Source organism: Chinchilla lanigera, unplaced genomic scaffold (genome assembly GCF_000276665.1).
Source record: "Chinchilla lanigera isolate Chin_1 unplaced genomic scaffold, ChiLan1.0 scaffold00050, whole genome shotgun sequence".
In the NCBI taxonomy this organism is placed as follows: Eukaryota; Metazoa; Chordata; class Mammalia; order Rodentia; family Chinchillidae; genus Chinchilla; species Chinchilla lanigera.
In genome coordinates, this window is record NW_004955451.1 from 12,485,316 (window position 1) to 12,499,387 (window position 14,072).

Below are 14,072 nucleotides of genomic sequence, written 5' to 3' on the forward strand. Positions count from 1 at the left end.
AGTTCAAGGTCAGCCTGGGCTACACAGTGAGACCCTGTCTCAAAAAAAAAAAAAGTATAGCAAGGCAGAGACATACTTTCTGTGAAGTACACCCAGAGACACTTGCCCTGTTCTGCTCTGGCTGAAGCGGAGGTGCCCCGGGTGGAACACGAAGTCCAGACTGGGGTGAGAGACCAACGGATCCAAGGTCGCGCTGCTTTTTGGGCTTGAGTCAGGTCCAGAGCTCGGGATCGCCTGTCTGCAGCCCAGAAAGCCAAGTGACCGGGGTCACAGCCATGGCTTTGGCTGCGAGGTGTCACACACCTGGCGGCCCACACGAGATGGGGTTCGTGATGCGCAGCGGTGAGGTGGAGGCTTAGCGAGGCCAGGTCCTCGCAGAGGGTCGCACTGCTGGCCAGTGGTGTTTCCTGGCTTTGAATCCGGGTCCCAGCCCCTGCCGTCTCTCCCACTGCTGGCTGTCGGGGCGTCTGGCGTGGCCCTCAGCGTCACAGCTGTCGTGTGCGGCACCCCACGTGGCTCTCCGTTTGTGGTCGGGGTTCCTGTGACCCGAAGCGGTAGCCTTCCTCCTCCCGCTTCCCCGCCTAAAGGTTCCTGTTTTCCCTCCCTGCCCTGCGAAGCTGGGGAGGCCTGCAGACCTACAGCAGGGCCCGGAAAAATAAGACGTACATTTGCAAGCCGGACTCGGGCTGCCAAGGGCGAGGGATATTCATCACCCGGACGGTGAAGGAAATCAAGCCCGGGGAAGATATGATCTGTCAGCTCTACATTTCAAAGGTACTTCCTGATCGCCATTATTTATTTATTGCCCACGGCTGCCTCGGAGGGCAGAGGGGGTGCAGCCTGTCTTCTGCCCTGGGCTCTGTCAGACCCCTCCTGGCAGGGGTGCTGTCACATGCCTGGGCCAGCCAGGGAGTCCCTCACCCTTGCGTCTGGTCCTTTGGCCCGGCCTCACCACCACGCTGGCCCATTTGTGGGGACAGAGGAGAGCTGGGCGACCCCCTTGGTGTGTGGAGGAGGCCCCACCTTTGGGAGAGGAAGCCATCCTGGAAACCAGCTTCCTTCCCTTCTGGGGGTCAGAGGTCACCGAGGTACAGCCTGCCCAGGGAAGGAACTTTCTGGAGGAGAGGGAAGCGTTGGTCTCCCAGGGACACAGGGCCTAGAGAGCAATGCAGAGAGAACTGTCACAGAGCCACGCCCCTAGGGTGGCCCTGGATGGCAACCACACGTCCTTTGCATAGGAGGCCTTTTAATATTACTTGTTTGGTTGCCAAGATATCTCTTGGAGGCGGTGACCTGTGGCGCTGAAGAGATCAGAAAACCAAAGCTCAGTGTGGTTGGTGCCCTCCCCACGGACACACGTCCGGTCACAAAGGCCCGGTCTCCTTGTCCTGCGCCCCAGTGCTGGCCAAGCCTGGCACTTTCCCCAGATGACACTAGAGCACGGAGTTTTCACTCCGGGAAACCGAGAAGGGGCCGGCGGCCAGCACATGTGAGGCGCTCCCCTGACACGTGTGTCTTCTCTCCTCCCAGCCCTTTATCATTGACGGGTTCAAGTTTGACCTACGGATTTATGTGCTAGTGACGTCCTGTGACCCCCTCAGGATTTTCGTGTACAACGAAGGCCTGGCCCGCTTTGCCACTACCTCCTACTCTCACCCTTGTGCAGACAACCTGGTGAGCAGAGGGGACACGCCACCTCCCCTGCCCTTTGACCTGTCACACGTCCTGTTCAAATCCACATCCTCAGGCATCATTGGTTTGACCATCATTTGTTTTTTATTATTTTTCTTTTTTTGTCTTTTTGAGACAGGGTCTCGCTATGGAGACCTGGCCTTGAGCTCACTTTGTAGCCCGGGCTGGCCTCGAACTCACAGCGATCCTCCTGCCTCAGCCTCCCAAGTGCTGGGATTACAGGCGTGTACCACCATGCGCAGCTCTGACTGTCATTTGTTGAGCACTTACTTAGTGCCAGGATCAATATGTCCTTTCTTTTCTTCTTTGAGACAAGGTCTCACTCTGTAGTCCAGGCTAGCCTTAAACTCACTGTGTAGCCCAGGCTGGCCTTGGACTTATGGTAATCCTCCTGCCTCAGCCTCCTGAGTGCTGGGATGACAGGCATGCACCACCACACTTATTTTGCCGGTTTAAGGACATCCTAAGATTTCCCTTTCTTTTCCATCCCTTTAAGCACGGGGGCCCTGGGGGGGCCATGGGAAGGCAGGGAGAGGATCCCACAGACCTGTGTCTCTTCCCCTAGGACGATACCTGCATGCACCTGACTAATTATTCCATTAATAAGCACAGTTCAAACTTCATTCAAGACGCTCACTCGGGCAGCAAGAGGTAAGGGAGTGGCTTGTGCCCCCCCACGGCAGATCCTACCCAAGCCCTGCCCATCCCCGCCACGGCTCTGTCTTGTCACGTGGCCTCTCCTCTCTTCCCTCGGGGCTCAGGCCCTCTGGACGTTAATCATTACCACAGGCCACCTTGTAAACCTCGGAGCTGCGGGGAGGAGAGATAAACACCCGGTTTCCCCAGCAGAATACACACACAGTCCGAAACATGCCCTTGTTCCTGGCGCCCTCCTGACACCAGCAGATGTGTATTGATTGCTTGTCTGCGCGAGAAGGGTTCCCCAGGCAGTGGCGGCTCTTTGGCCTTGGTTTCCGGGGATGTTGCTACATGGGAGATTCTCCACGGATGTGTCAGAGTCCCTCCTGGTGTCACATGACGCGTGGCTGGCTGGGCCCAAGAGTGCCCAGAAAGGGGGAACAGAGGAATTCATAAAAGTCTTGTCATAGGCAGCTTTTCCATTCCTGTTACTGTCTGCTCGGCTCTCTTCCAGTTTTTGTTTTGCTTTGTTTGAGAAAGGGTCTGACTAGGGAGCCCAGGCTGGCCTTGAACTCAGAGCGATCCTCCTGCATCAGCCTCCCAAGTGCTGAGGTCACAGACACGTGCCACTGTACCCTGCTTATTGTTAAAATTTTCACCCCGACACTTTGTAGGTGGGGAGCTGAGGGGCCGGGGCCAAGGCCCATTTTACAGAGGAGGGAACTTGAGTCTTTGAGAGGTTAGGTTGCCTGAGATCACACGTTAGGAACACCAGGATGGGTGGAGAAGCCAGAGCTGTCGCCCTGTGGGGCTCATGCTCTTCCAGGCCTCCGAGGACTAAAGAATAGGCCATCGGTTTGGGGACAGCACCTCAGAGGCACGTGGCATTTCAGCACCCGGAAGACCATGAGGTTAGGCCTGTGTGACAAGGTGTGCATGCACAGAGCAGGTGCCTCCCCCTTCTTTCCCCCCGTCATCCGAGAACCGCGCTGCCCATGCTGACGGTCACCCACGCTGGCAGCCAGGGCCAGTGGGCGCCTGAGTGACAGCACCTTCGTCTTCTCATGCCGACACGTGGCTGGTGTCAAGCTCATGACCGACCCTGGGCCATTACACAACTGCATAACAGACCGAGCACACCCAGAGCTGGGCCCTGAGTCACCGGGAACAGGAAGTGTTCCGTTTCATCTGTTAGAAGTCAGGGGAGAATGTCAGAAAATCTACTGAGGTGCCGCGTTCTCTCCCGGGACAGTGGCAGGTGGAGGAGGGGCTTCTTGTTGCGTGGCCTTTGCTCCTCTGTCCTTAGAGACTCGGGTTTTGGGCTTGTCACTGTCCCTTTTGGAGGAACTAACCACAGCCTCCACCCTGAGGGCGCCTCCATGCCTCCCCCCCAGTCTGTAGTTGGTAGCTGCCCTCTCCACCTGCCTGTGACAGCGTGGGGCTTTCCGTTCCAAACGCGGCACACCTGCTAACCTTTCCCCGTGGAAATACCCCGGGCTGCGTGTGCTTTACGGCAACCTTAAACAAACAGGACCTGTAGACCTTCAGTGCTTCCAGAGTCCCTCCCATGGCCTCGGTCAGACCAGGTGTCATTGTGCTTAAGAGGCTCCCCAAGCTGGGTTGTGGGTGTGGTGGCAAAGGCCTGTAATCCGGCACTCGGGAGGCTGAGGCAGGAGGATCACAAATTGAAGTCCAGCCTGGGCAAGTTAGTGATTTAGTGAGACCCTGCTTCACAATAAGAAATACATACAAAGGGCTCAGTGTGAAGGCCCTGGGTTCAATTCCCACCACTTATACACACACAAAAAAAGGCTTCTCGAAAACGCCGGAGGCTGACGCAGCCCTGGTCCCTGTCCCCCTGGCCTGGGTGCTCAGTCCCCCAGCCCCAGAGCCTCGTGGGCCTCAGACGGTTCCGGCGTCGCCAGCCCTGCCCGGGACCCGTGCTTCCCCGCAGGAAGCTGTCGGCCTTCAACGTCTACATGGAGAGCCACGGCTACGATGTGCCGCAGATCTGGAGGGCCATCGAGGACCTCATCATCAAGACGCTCATCGCCGCCCACCCGGTCATCAAGCACAACTACCAGACCTGCTTCCCCAGCCACACGCTCAACAGCGCCTGCTTTGAGATCCTGGGCTTCGACATCCTGCTGGACTGCAAGCTCAAGCCCTGGCTGCTGGAGGTGGGGAGCCCAGGAGGGCAGAAGCCGCACAGGTCCCGCTTCCAGGGACCCTCCCCGCCCACCTTGCGGCTCCCGCGCGGCCATCTCGGCCCAGGGTATTGTGGCCGGGGCAGGCTCCGCCGGGAGCTGAGCGGCGGCCACCAGAGGGGGGTAGATGGCTGAGAATTGGACAGGCCCGTCTTCTCGAGGCCCAGCCAGACCCAGCGCCGGGCCCAGGTAAGGCGGGGTTCCAGCGTCTCCTCCCTGGAAGGGGACCTTGTGTCCTCAAGGCCAGGTCCACTGTGCTCAGGGTCACACGGGGGCTGCCTCCCTCGCTCTCAGGGGCCCGGACTACTCAGTTCCAAGTGTTCAGAGCGCTGGAAACGGAGTCGCCCAGCGGCTTTCCTGGGGGTGAAAGGAGGTTTCCCAGGGGTTGCCCCGCTTCCTGGCTGCACCTGTCCCCAGGAGCCCTCGCATGTGGCCAACAGGTGGCACCCTGAGGATCGCGGTGTGCCTGGGAAGTCACGGTGCCTGGGTCAGGCGTCAGTGCCACAGTCACTATGTACTTACGTATTTTGTTTTGTTTTGTTTTTTGTCTTTTTGAGACAGGGTCTTGCTGTGCAGTTCAGGCTGGCCTTGAGCTCACTTTGTAGCCCAGGCTGGTCTCTAACTCACAATGATCCTCCTGCCTCAGCCTGCTGAGTGCTGGGATTACAGGCGTGCACCACCACACCCGGCTTTTGCTTGTTTTGTTTTTTGTCTGTATTTTTTTTTTTGAGACAGAATTTCAAGCTGGCCTCGCTATGCAGCTCAGGCTGGCCTCGAACTCACAGTGATCCTCCTCCCTCAGCCTCCCGAGCGTTGGGAATCCAGGCGTGCGCCCCCAGTGCCCGCCTTGGGGTTTGGAGGTAGCCCAGCAGCCTCTCACCCTGCTTTCAGCCCTGTCCCCAGCCGTCGTCTTGTCCTCACAGGTCAACCACTCTCCAAGCTTCTCCACTGACACCCGGTTGGACAGGGAGGTGAAGGACAGGCTGCTGTATGACACCCTGGTTCTCATCAACCTGGGCAGCTGTGACAAAAAGAAAGTCCTGGAGGAGGAGAGACAGCGGGGCCGGTTCCTGCAGCAGTGTCGTTCTCGGGAGGTCAGGTACAGCAGCCCCCCGGCCTTGGCCCCTGACCTGGGGACCTGCAGCTGTGGTTGTCCTGGTCCAAGTTACGACTTCACAGCCCACCAGTTAGGTGGCCTTTCGGTCACCTCCTGAGCCTCAGCGATCCCTTCATCAAATGGAGCTTGTGCTGCATAAGATTGCTGGGGGAGGTAAGTGCAACCCATTAGGGAAAACCTTAGCATGAGGCCCAGCATCGTAATTTGTGAAAGGCTATCAAAGAATTTTGCCTGAGGTAAAAGGATGTAGGTCAGTGGGAAAGTACACTTGCCTAGCAAGTACAAAGCCCTGTGGTCAATCCCCAGGACTGCTAAAATAATAGAATGAAATAAAATAAAAGCTAGGCATGAAAGCACACGCCTATAATCCCAGAACTTGGGAGGCCGAGGCAGGAAGATTGCCGTGAATTTGAGGTCAGCCTGAACTACGCAGTGAGTCCCTGTCTTAAAAAACAAACAAACGAATGAATGAACCTTGCCTGGAGTTGCAAGAGGGGGGCTCATTTTAATAAACAATAATCCTATTTGGAAAGTGAGTTTATATGCAGGATGTAGCAGTTTGAATAGTTTTATTATCAATGTGCCTTTGTCCCTAGAAATTAGAAGATTAAATTACACACATATAACTGCATATAATGCATTTGAATTGATTAAATTATGGGAAGATTTAGGAATCACCAATATAAAAAAATGCAACTAGCCCTGTTTTTGGAGACAAGGTCTCTCTGTGTAGCCTAGGCAGGAGGGGCAATCCTTCTGCCTCAGCCTCCTGAGTACTGGGATTACAGGCCTGTGCCACCATGCCTGGCTTTCATCTTACTAAAGGAAAGCCCTTTCAGCCTTATGCCACGCTCCTGAGCTGGCAGGAGGAACATCTTTTTGCTTCTCATGGGCAGCCTTCGCCTTGTAAGTGGGATCTTGTATGGTCCTGCTCCAGAAGCCAAGAGCAAGACTCTGGAAGTCTTGATGTCAGGGCTGGGTCTCTGAGACACCATCCCTTACTTCCACAGCTTGAAGGAGGAGAGGTTTATTTTGGCTTACAGTTTGTAGAGGTTTCAGTCCAGCGTCAGCAGCGCCAGGCAGAAGGGTACTATGGAAGGGCCCAGCGGAGGAGAGGTGCTCACCTTACGGTGGGCAGGAAGCAGAATTTGAAGGGAGGAGAGAAACTCTTCCAGGCCACGCCCACAGACCGCCCCTTCTGACCAGGCCACGCCCCTGATCCCAAGCCAGCTCCCCTCCCCCACCATCCAATCACCTTCCAAACTCTTAACAGGAAGTGGCCGCCGAATTCGCCTTGCTCCCCCCAGCCCTGCACCCGGCATGGCGCATCTGGGCTGCAATTCCGGGTCACTCTGCCGTGCTACCAGGGGCTTCGGGGACATCCTCTCCTCGTCAGCACTTGGCCCTAGCAGTCTTGGTGGATCTTGGTGTCCCTGCCCGGAGAGGGAGCTCATCACGCCTCCCTGCCTGACTTTCGCCTCCCCGGGGTGCTGTGAGGAAGCATGAGATCATCACAGCCCACAGAAGCTCATTAAGCTCATCTTAGAAGCCCTCAAATTTAGCCAAACACAAGCCAGGGTTCTCCAGAGAAGGGTAATAAGGCGGTGAATGGGAGGTGGCGACAGTCTGCCTGCTCTGACCAGGCGCGGGGGTTCTACTTGAAAAGGGAGAGAGTTTGGTAAACCATCAGAAGGGCTGTCCCCGGAGGGCCAGGAGATGTCCTTTCAAGAAAACATCCTTGCTTTTATTTCGTAAACACTGACCACAGCCACATGCAAAGCCTCCATCTGGCCCGAGATGACCTCCAGTTTGGACGTGACCTTTTCCAAAAAACCTTTAAGGGCAGCCCTGTGTCCTCCTCCACAACAGGATGGAGGAGGCCAAGGGGTTCCAGGCTGCCCGGCTGCAGAAAACCGAGAAATACGAGAGGGAAAACTGCGGCGGGTTCCGGCTGATTTACCCCAGCCCGAACCTGGAGAAGTACGAGAAGTTTTTCCAGGACAACACCTCGCTCTTCCAGAACACGGCTGCCTCCCGGGCTCGGGAGGGCTGTGCCCGGTAGGGAGCTGCCTGGCGAGGTGGTCGGCTGTTCTGGGGAGGGATGGCATTTGACCTGCTGGATGGTCTGGGGTGACAGGGACAGTTTCTGACCTTGAAGTGACACTGGTTCCCCATATTGTTAAGCAGATGGGTTGCTGCTTCTACACCCCCACCCCATGCCCCAGGGTGCTCTGTGGATTCATGCAGGTGTGAGATCCAGGAGCTGGAAGGGAATCGTGCCATTGAGTTCCGTATCCAAAAACCACTTCATTTGCCAGAAGGGGAATCAAGGGGTCCCATAGTAAGAGGACGGACTAGGTAGGGCCTAGAACTACCCTGTCTCCTGACATTGCTGTGTTGCACTACCTTTTGTCCTCTCCCAGGGCCACTAGCCTGAGAGCCCCATATATAAAGTGGCCCAAGCTGGGCATGGTGGCGCATACCTGTCATCTCAGCACTCAGGAGGCTGAGGCAGGAGGATTGCTGAGAGTTCAAGGCCAGCCTGGGCTTCTTAGTGAGTTTAAGGGCAGCTCGAACTACATACTGTTTTAAAAAACAAGACGAAGGGCCGGGTGTGGTGGCGCACGCCTGTAATCCCAGCGCTCAGGAGGCCGAGGCAGGAGGATCGTTGCGAGTTCGAGACCAGCCTGGGCTAGAAAGTGAGCTGAAGGGCAGCCTGAACTGCATAGCGAGACCTTGTCTCAAAAAAAAAGACAAAACCAAAACAAAACAAAATAAAAAACCCAAGACAAAGGGCCGGGGAGATAGCTCGGTGGCACAGTGCCTGCCTTGCAAGCCTAAGATCCTGGGTTCGATTCCCGGTACCAAAACAAAACAAAAAACAAAAAAAAAGACAAAAATAGAAGTCGTCCAACATGGGAGCCCCAGAAATTAGCTTCTTACCCAGACCGTCTTCCCGGACGGGCAGTGGACCCTCTGCCACTCACCCCACCCTGCCGTGGCCTGTCACCATTTGCCCCTGACCCCTCTCACTCATTGCTGGCGGGCAGGCAGCTGATCCAGGAGCTGAGACTGCGGCAGGAGAAAAAGCCCTTCCAGACGCGGGAGAAGAAGGCAGAGCTGCAGGGGGAGGCGGCAGGCGAGCAGCAGAGGGTCAAGAGCTCCAGGCCGCGGCGACTTCCCCAGCGGCAGAAATGCAAGGCGGCCACGCATGTGCAGGGCCACAGACAAGTAAACCCGGAGGGGAGGGGCACGAGCATGGCCCGTACCCTGCCTGAGGTGGGGTCCCTCCCCGGGGGGCTGCTGCGGAGACCCCCGCTCCCTGGCCAGATGCACTGACGCCTGAGGTTTGGGCCAAAGGAGGGGTCCTGAGACCCACAATGACCGTGGGCACCACAAGGCGCTCGCTGGGTCCAGCCCGCCTGCGTGCTCGGCCTTGGGCTGTGGGCAGCTGTCTGGGCCATGTCACCTAAGTCTTTGTGGGGGGGTTTGTTTGTTTTTTTCCAGACACTGTGGATTGAACCCAGGGCCTTTGCACTGAGCTCCATCCTTAGCCTGTTCTTTTTTTTTTTTTTTGTCTTTTTAAGACAGGGTCTCACTATGCAGTTCAGGCCGGCCTCAAACTTGCAACAATCCTCCTGCCTCAGCCTCCCGAGTGCTGGGATTACAGGCATGTGCCACCACACTTGGCTAGCCTTTTCCTTTTTTTCTTTTTTTTTTTTTGGTACCGGAAATCAGACTCACGACCTTGTGCTTGCCAGGCAGGGGCTGTGCCACTGAGCTATATCCCTGGCCTGCCTTTTCCTTTCTGTTGTGAGGCAGGAACTTGCTAAGTCACTGTATTGCCCAGGCTGGCCCTCCTGCTCAGCCTCCCAGAGTGCTGGGATCACTGCTCTGCCTCATCACTCCTGGCTTCATCTAAATCTTTGGCTCCTGCCCTCTCTGCCTGGAGTTCTAGCTCAGTGGAAAGATGGAGTCAGATTCTCAGCTCAGGTGCTTCGTCTTTTTTTTTTTTATTTTTGGTACAGAGAATCGAACTCACGACCTTGCACTTCCCAGGCAGGCGCTTGCACCACTGAGCTATATCCCTGGCCTGCATGTGATTTTTCTTAACATCTCATCTGGAGGCACAGGATCAGAGCAGGGTTTGGGGATTGTTTTTTGTTTGTTTGTTTGTTTATTTGAGACAAGGTCTTGCTATGTAGCCCAGGCTGACCTCAAACTCCCAGCGATCCTCCTGCCTCAGCCTCCCAAGTGCTGGATTACAGGTGTGCGCCATCACGCCCAGCTGTTTTGCTTTTTAAAACTTTGTTAATGTCTTGGGTCCTTTGAGAATCTGATAAAAGTTATGGAACCTTTTGTGCTAAAGTACACAACGAACCACTTTTAAACTGTAGTTCCAAGTGGCTGAAAGGCCCTGGAAACCACCCCTGGTGTCTCCTCCCAGTCCCCTGGCGTCTCCCCTCGCGTGTGGAGGAATCCAAAGACACGGGGTCCCCACGGCCGCGTTGGTTCCCTCCTCCCAGTGCTTCCAGCCGCTGGCGCTGGTGTCCTGCACGCCTGGCTTGCTCTTGGGCGTCAGAGACAGAGAGAGGAATGAAAGGGACGGTGGCTTCAGCCCAGAGGGCCCCGAGGAGGGGGCTGAGCCCCTGTGCGCGAGGCCCTGCACCTCCGAGCTGGACCTGAGGAGTCCCCGTCACGTCGGCTGTGGGCTGCCGCGCCGTGCGCCCCGTGCCGACATCGAGGCCGCGACGGCCCCTGCCACCAGCACAGCCGCCAGCGCCGCGGTGAGTGCAGCTGGGCTCCGGGGGCGGGTGCCAAGGGTCCTGCTTTCCAGTCCTTCTCGACCTCTGCGCCTGCCTGGGCCTCAGTTTCCCCACGTGGGAAGCCCAAGTTGTAGAATGGCATTCCTGCCAGGAGGGTGGGCCTGGGATGGCTTTGGGGCCACCCTGTGCACCCCTCTTCTTGGGCAGGGTGCCACCCATACGGTTTCCCTGGGGGCTGTAGCCATAAGCTTGGTGGCTTAAAGTAGCCTGAAACCAAGGTGTCCACAGGACCTTGGCTACTGCTTGCTGGGTGGCAGTCGTGGCTGCAGTCCTTAGTACTCCTTGCTTTCTGACAGGGTGACTCTGCCTCTGTCACCGTGTGGACTTTTTCCTGTCTGTTTCTGCACAGTTCTCTGTCCCTGTCTCTGTCTCTCTTGAGGCAGGATCTTGCTATGTAGTTCAGGCTGGCCTTGAACTCACAGAGATCCTCCTGCCTCAGCCTCTCAAGTGCTGGGATTACAGATGTGCATCACCACACAATTCTACATGGCGGGGCTGGGGATTTAGCTCAGCGGCAAGCGCCTGGCAAGGGCAAGGTTGTGAGTTCGATTCCCAGTACTGGAAAAAAACAAAACAAAAACAAAAAGCAATTCTGCATGGCTGTCTTACAAGGACACCAGTCACTGAGTTTAGGGCCCACCCTAATCCAGGATAACATCATTTACTTGACTGATTATATCTGCAGAGACCCTCTTCCCACAGGTCATATTCCTGGTGGATGTGAACTTTTTTTTTTTTTAACTGTTTCTCATTGCAGATTATTTTTTACATGGAGATTTTTTTTTTTTTTTGGTACCGGGTATCAAACTCAGGACTTTGCACCTGCCAAGCAGGTGCTTGTGCCGCTGAGCTATATCCCTGGCCCCTGTGGATGTGAACTTGGGGGCTCAGTAAACCACCTAAACAGTGTTCCTCAAGCTCCGTTGCTATGTGCACAGCCTTATGAAGGAAATAAAATGTTCTTAGACTCCCACTGTAGGCCTGAATGATTTTATAAGCTGGACATGGTCACATGTAGCTATTCAGTAGTTCCAGCTACTGAGAAAGCTGAGGAAGGAGGATCATTTGAGTCCAGAGTTTGGGGCCACCCTCAAATTATTTTTATAAATATGTACGAAATTATTTTTATGGATATATACAAGCACAAAACTAGGTGTAACACCTTTATACAATCAGCCCACTATATTCAACAGGTTCTGCATTCAGAGATTCAACCAATTGCAAATCAAAAAAAATTTTAAAAAATTGCAACTGGGCCAGGTATGACGGCAGATGTCTGTAATCCCAGCACCCGATAGTGAGTTCAGGCCGGGCATGGGGGCGCATGCCTGTAATCCCAGCACTTGGGAGGCTGAGGCAGGAGGATCGTTGCGAGTTTGTAACCAGCCTGGACTACAAAGTGAGCTCAAGGCCAGCCTGAATTGCATAATGAGACCCTGTTTCAAAAAAAGAAAAAAAGTTGTATTTGTACCCAACATATAGATTTGCTTTTCCTTCTTTCCTTTTTTGTTTTTGTTTTGGGATACAGGGTTTGCTATATAATTCGGGCTGGCCTTGAGGTCATTACGTAGCCTAGGCTGGCCTTGAACTCACGGAGATCTTCCTGCCTCAGGCTCCTGAGTACTGGCATTACAGGTGTGCACCACCATGCCTGGCCTAGACTTTGTTTTCTTACTGCTGTTCCCTAAACAATACAACCACTCCATACCTAGCATTTACATTGTATTAGGCACTGTCAGCCATCTCTTTTTTTTTTTTTTTTTGGTACCGGGCATCAAACTCATGACCTCAGGTTTGCCAGGCAAGTGCTTATGCTGCTGAGCTATATCCCCAGCCCAGTCAGCCATCTCCAGACAGCTGAAATAGACGGGTGGGCAGATGGAGCATGGGTAATAAGTGAGCACCACCCCGTTTTATATACGAGACCCGAGCACTGTCAGGTTCAGTATTCACGGGGTTGGAGCGTCCTAACACCATTCTTCCTCGACTTCTAAAGGGCAGCTGCACTTACAGATCTCCTGCAAATAGAGAACCAAGCCAAAAGAGCACGAGTAAAATCCAAATAAAGACACTAACTTAGTGTAGCGGTTGGCTTTCTGGTTCTGCAGGAACATGATGTGGCCCCTACTGCTCTAGCACGGGCCCTGCTGTCGTCACAGAGGGCAGAGGCCCAGGTGCGGGGTCGGCACACCTGGAAAACCGCCAGCACAGCTGGATTCCAGCCAGTCCAAGTGCAGTGGGCTGTAGTGGAATATTTTTCAAAATCTGTCTTTTTTTTGAGACTCACTATGTGTCCAAGGCCTTGAACTCACTCTGTAGCCCAGGCTGATATTAAACTCATGGCGATCCTCCTGCATCAGCCTCCCGAGTGCTGAGATTATAGGCATGAGTCTTGGTTACTTTTCTCTTGTTGCTGAGACAAAATACATGACACCCAAAATTAAGGAAGGAAAGGTTTATTTATTTATTTATTGAAATGTTTATTTAGCTCACAGTTTGTGGAGGTTTCAGTCCATGATCAGCTGGCTCCAAGGCAGGGCGGCACATGGTACAGGGGCAATACTTCAAGGCAGCACAAGATAGCAAAAGCAGCAAGAGCACAGGGGGTGGGGTGGGGCGCAAATGGCTTTTATATTGTAAGCAGGCTACCCCCACCCCAGGGGTGTAACACTCCCACCATCTCCATGCCCTCCTCTTGCACAGGCTCAGGATGAATACAAAGTAAGGACCCTGACTCCCTGCTGAGTCACTTAGTTTACCTTCTAAACTTCTCAAGTTGACACAATGTACAACATCCTAGAGTGGTAAGGGCATGTCCTCTACACTCCAGGATGCAGAACTGCTGAGTTAGTTAAGCTTCTGGCAACCTCAAGTTGACACAATGTATCAACCATAACAGTCTGCAGTAAGTCAAAATTTCTAACCATAGTATTTTTCAAAATTTCTGATCCTTCATAGGATCAGAAATCCATTTTGTCTGACAGCCTCTCACACACTGGAAGAAAGTTTCTAAAACAGTCCTTATCTGTACTGCACAAGGTGACTTGTTTGATATTTTCTAATCTATACTACTCAATTTTACTTTTTGAGGCAGGGTCACACTAGGTATGCAGCCCAGGCTGGCCTTAAACTTGCTTTGTCAAGGTCCTTCTGCCTCAGCCTCCTGAGAGCTGGAATTAACAGGGGTGTGCTGCCACACCCAGCTCTATTCTGTTCTTTAAAAGATGATATAATATGAGCTACACTCTACCAAATTAATTTCGTGACTATCAAAAGGTTTTCAAGCCATAGTGTGGAAAATGCTTTTGTTTCTTTGTGTGTGTTTGTTGTTTTGTCTTTTTGAGACAGGGTTTCACTGTGTAGTTCAGGCTGGCCTCCAACTCACTCTGTAGCCCAGGCTGGTCTCAAACTTGAGGAGATACAACTCAGGAGTTTAGGGGGCACATTTAGAATATAGCAGAGTTAATACCCAGAATAAAGCCGGGAGTGGGTGCATGCCTCTAAGCCCAGGACTTGGGAGGCTGAGACAGGAGGATCACTAAGAGTTCAAGGCCAGCCTGAACTACACAGTAAGACCCTATCTCAAAAAAA

The 14,072-nt window shown here is 54.0% G+C and overlaps 1 protein-coding gene across 2 annotated transcripts in view; it reads left to right on the plus strand.

Moving 5' to 3' along the window:
* Ttll6 (tubulin tyrosine ligase-like family member 6) overlaps positions 1–14,072 on the plus strand; it is a 35,070-nt gene that overhangs the window by 11,281 nt on the left and 9,717 nt on the right. For both annotated transcript variants that reach the window (XM_013519119.1, XM_013519120.1), the window contains 8 exons: positions 618–774; positions 1,531–1,674; positions 2,258–2,343; positions 4,286–4,511; positions 5,462–5,637; positions 7,525–7,713; positions 8,706–8,886; positions 10,182–10,442. In XM_013519119.1, coding sequence (XP_013374573.1) covers positions 618–774; positions 1,531–1,674; positions 2,258–2,343; positions 4,286–4,511; positions 5,462–5,637; positions 7,525–7,713; positions 8,706–8,886; positions 10,182–10,442 — 1,420 coding nt within the window. The remainder of the gene's footprint in view (positions 1–617; positions 775–1,530; positions 1,675–2,257; positions 2,344–4,285; positions 4,512–5,461; positions 5,638–7,524; positions 7,714–8,705; positions 8,887–10,181; positions 10,443–14,072) is intronic.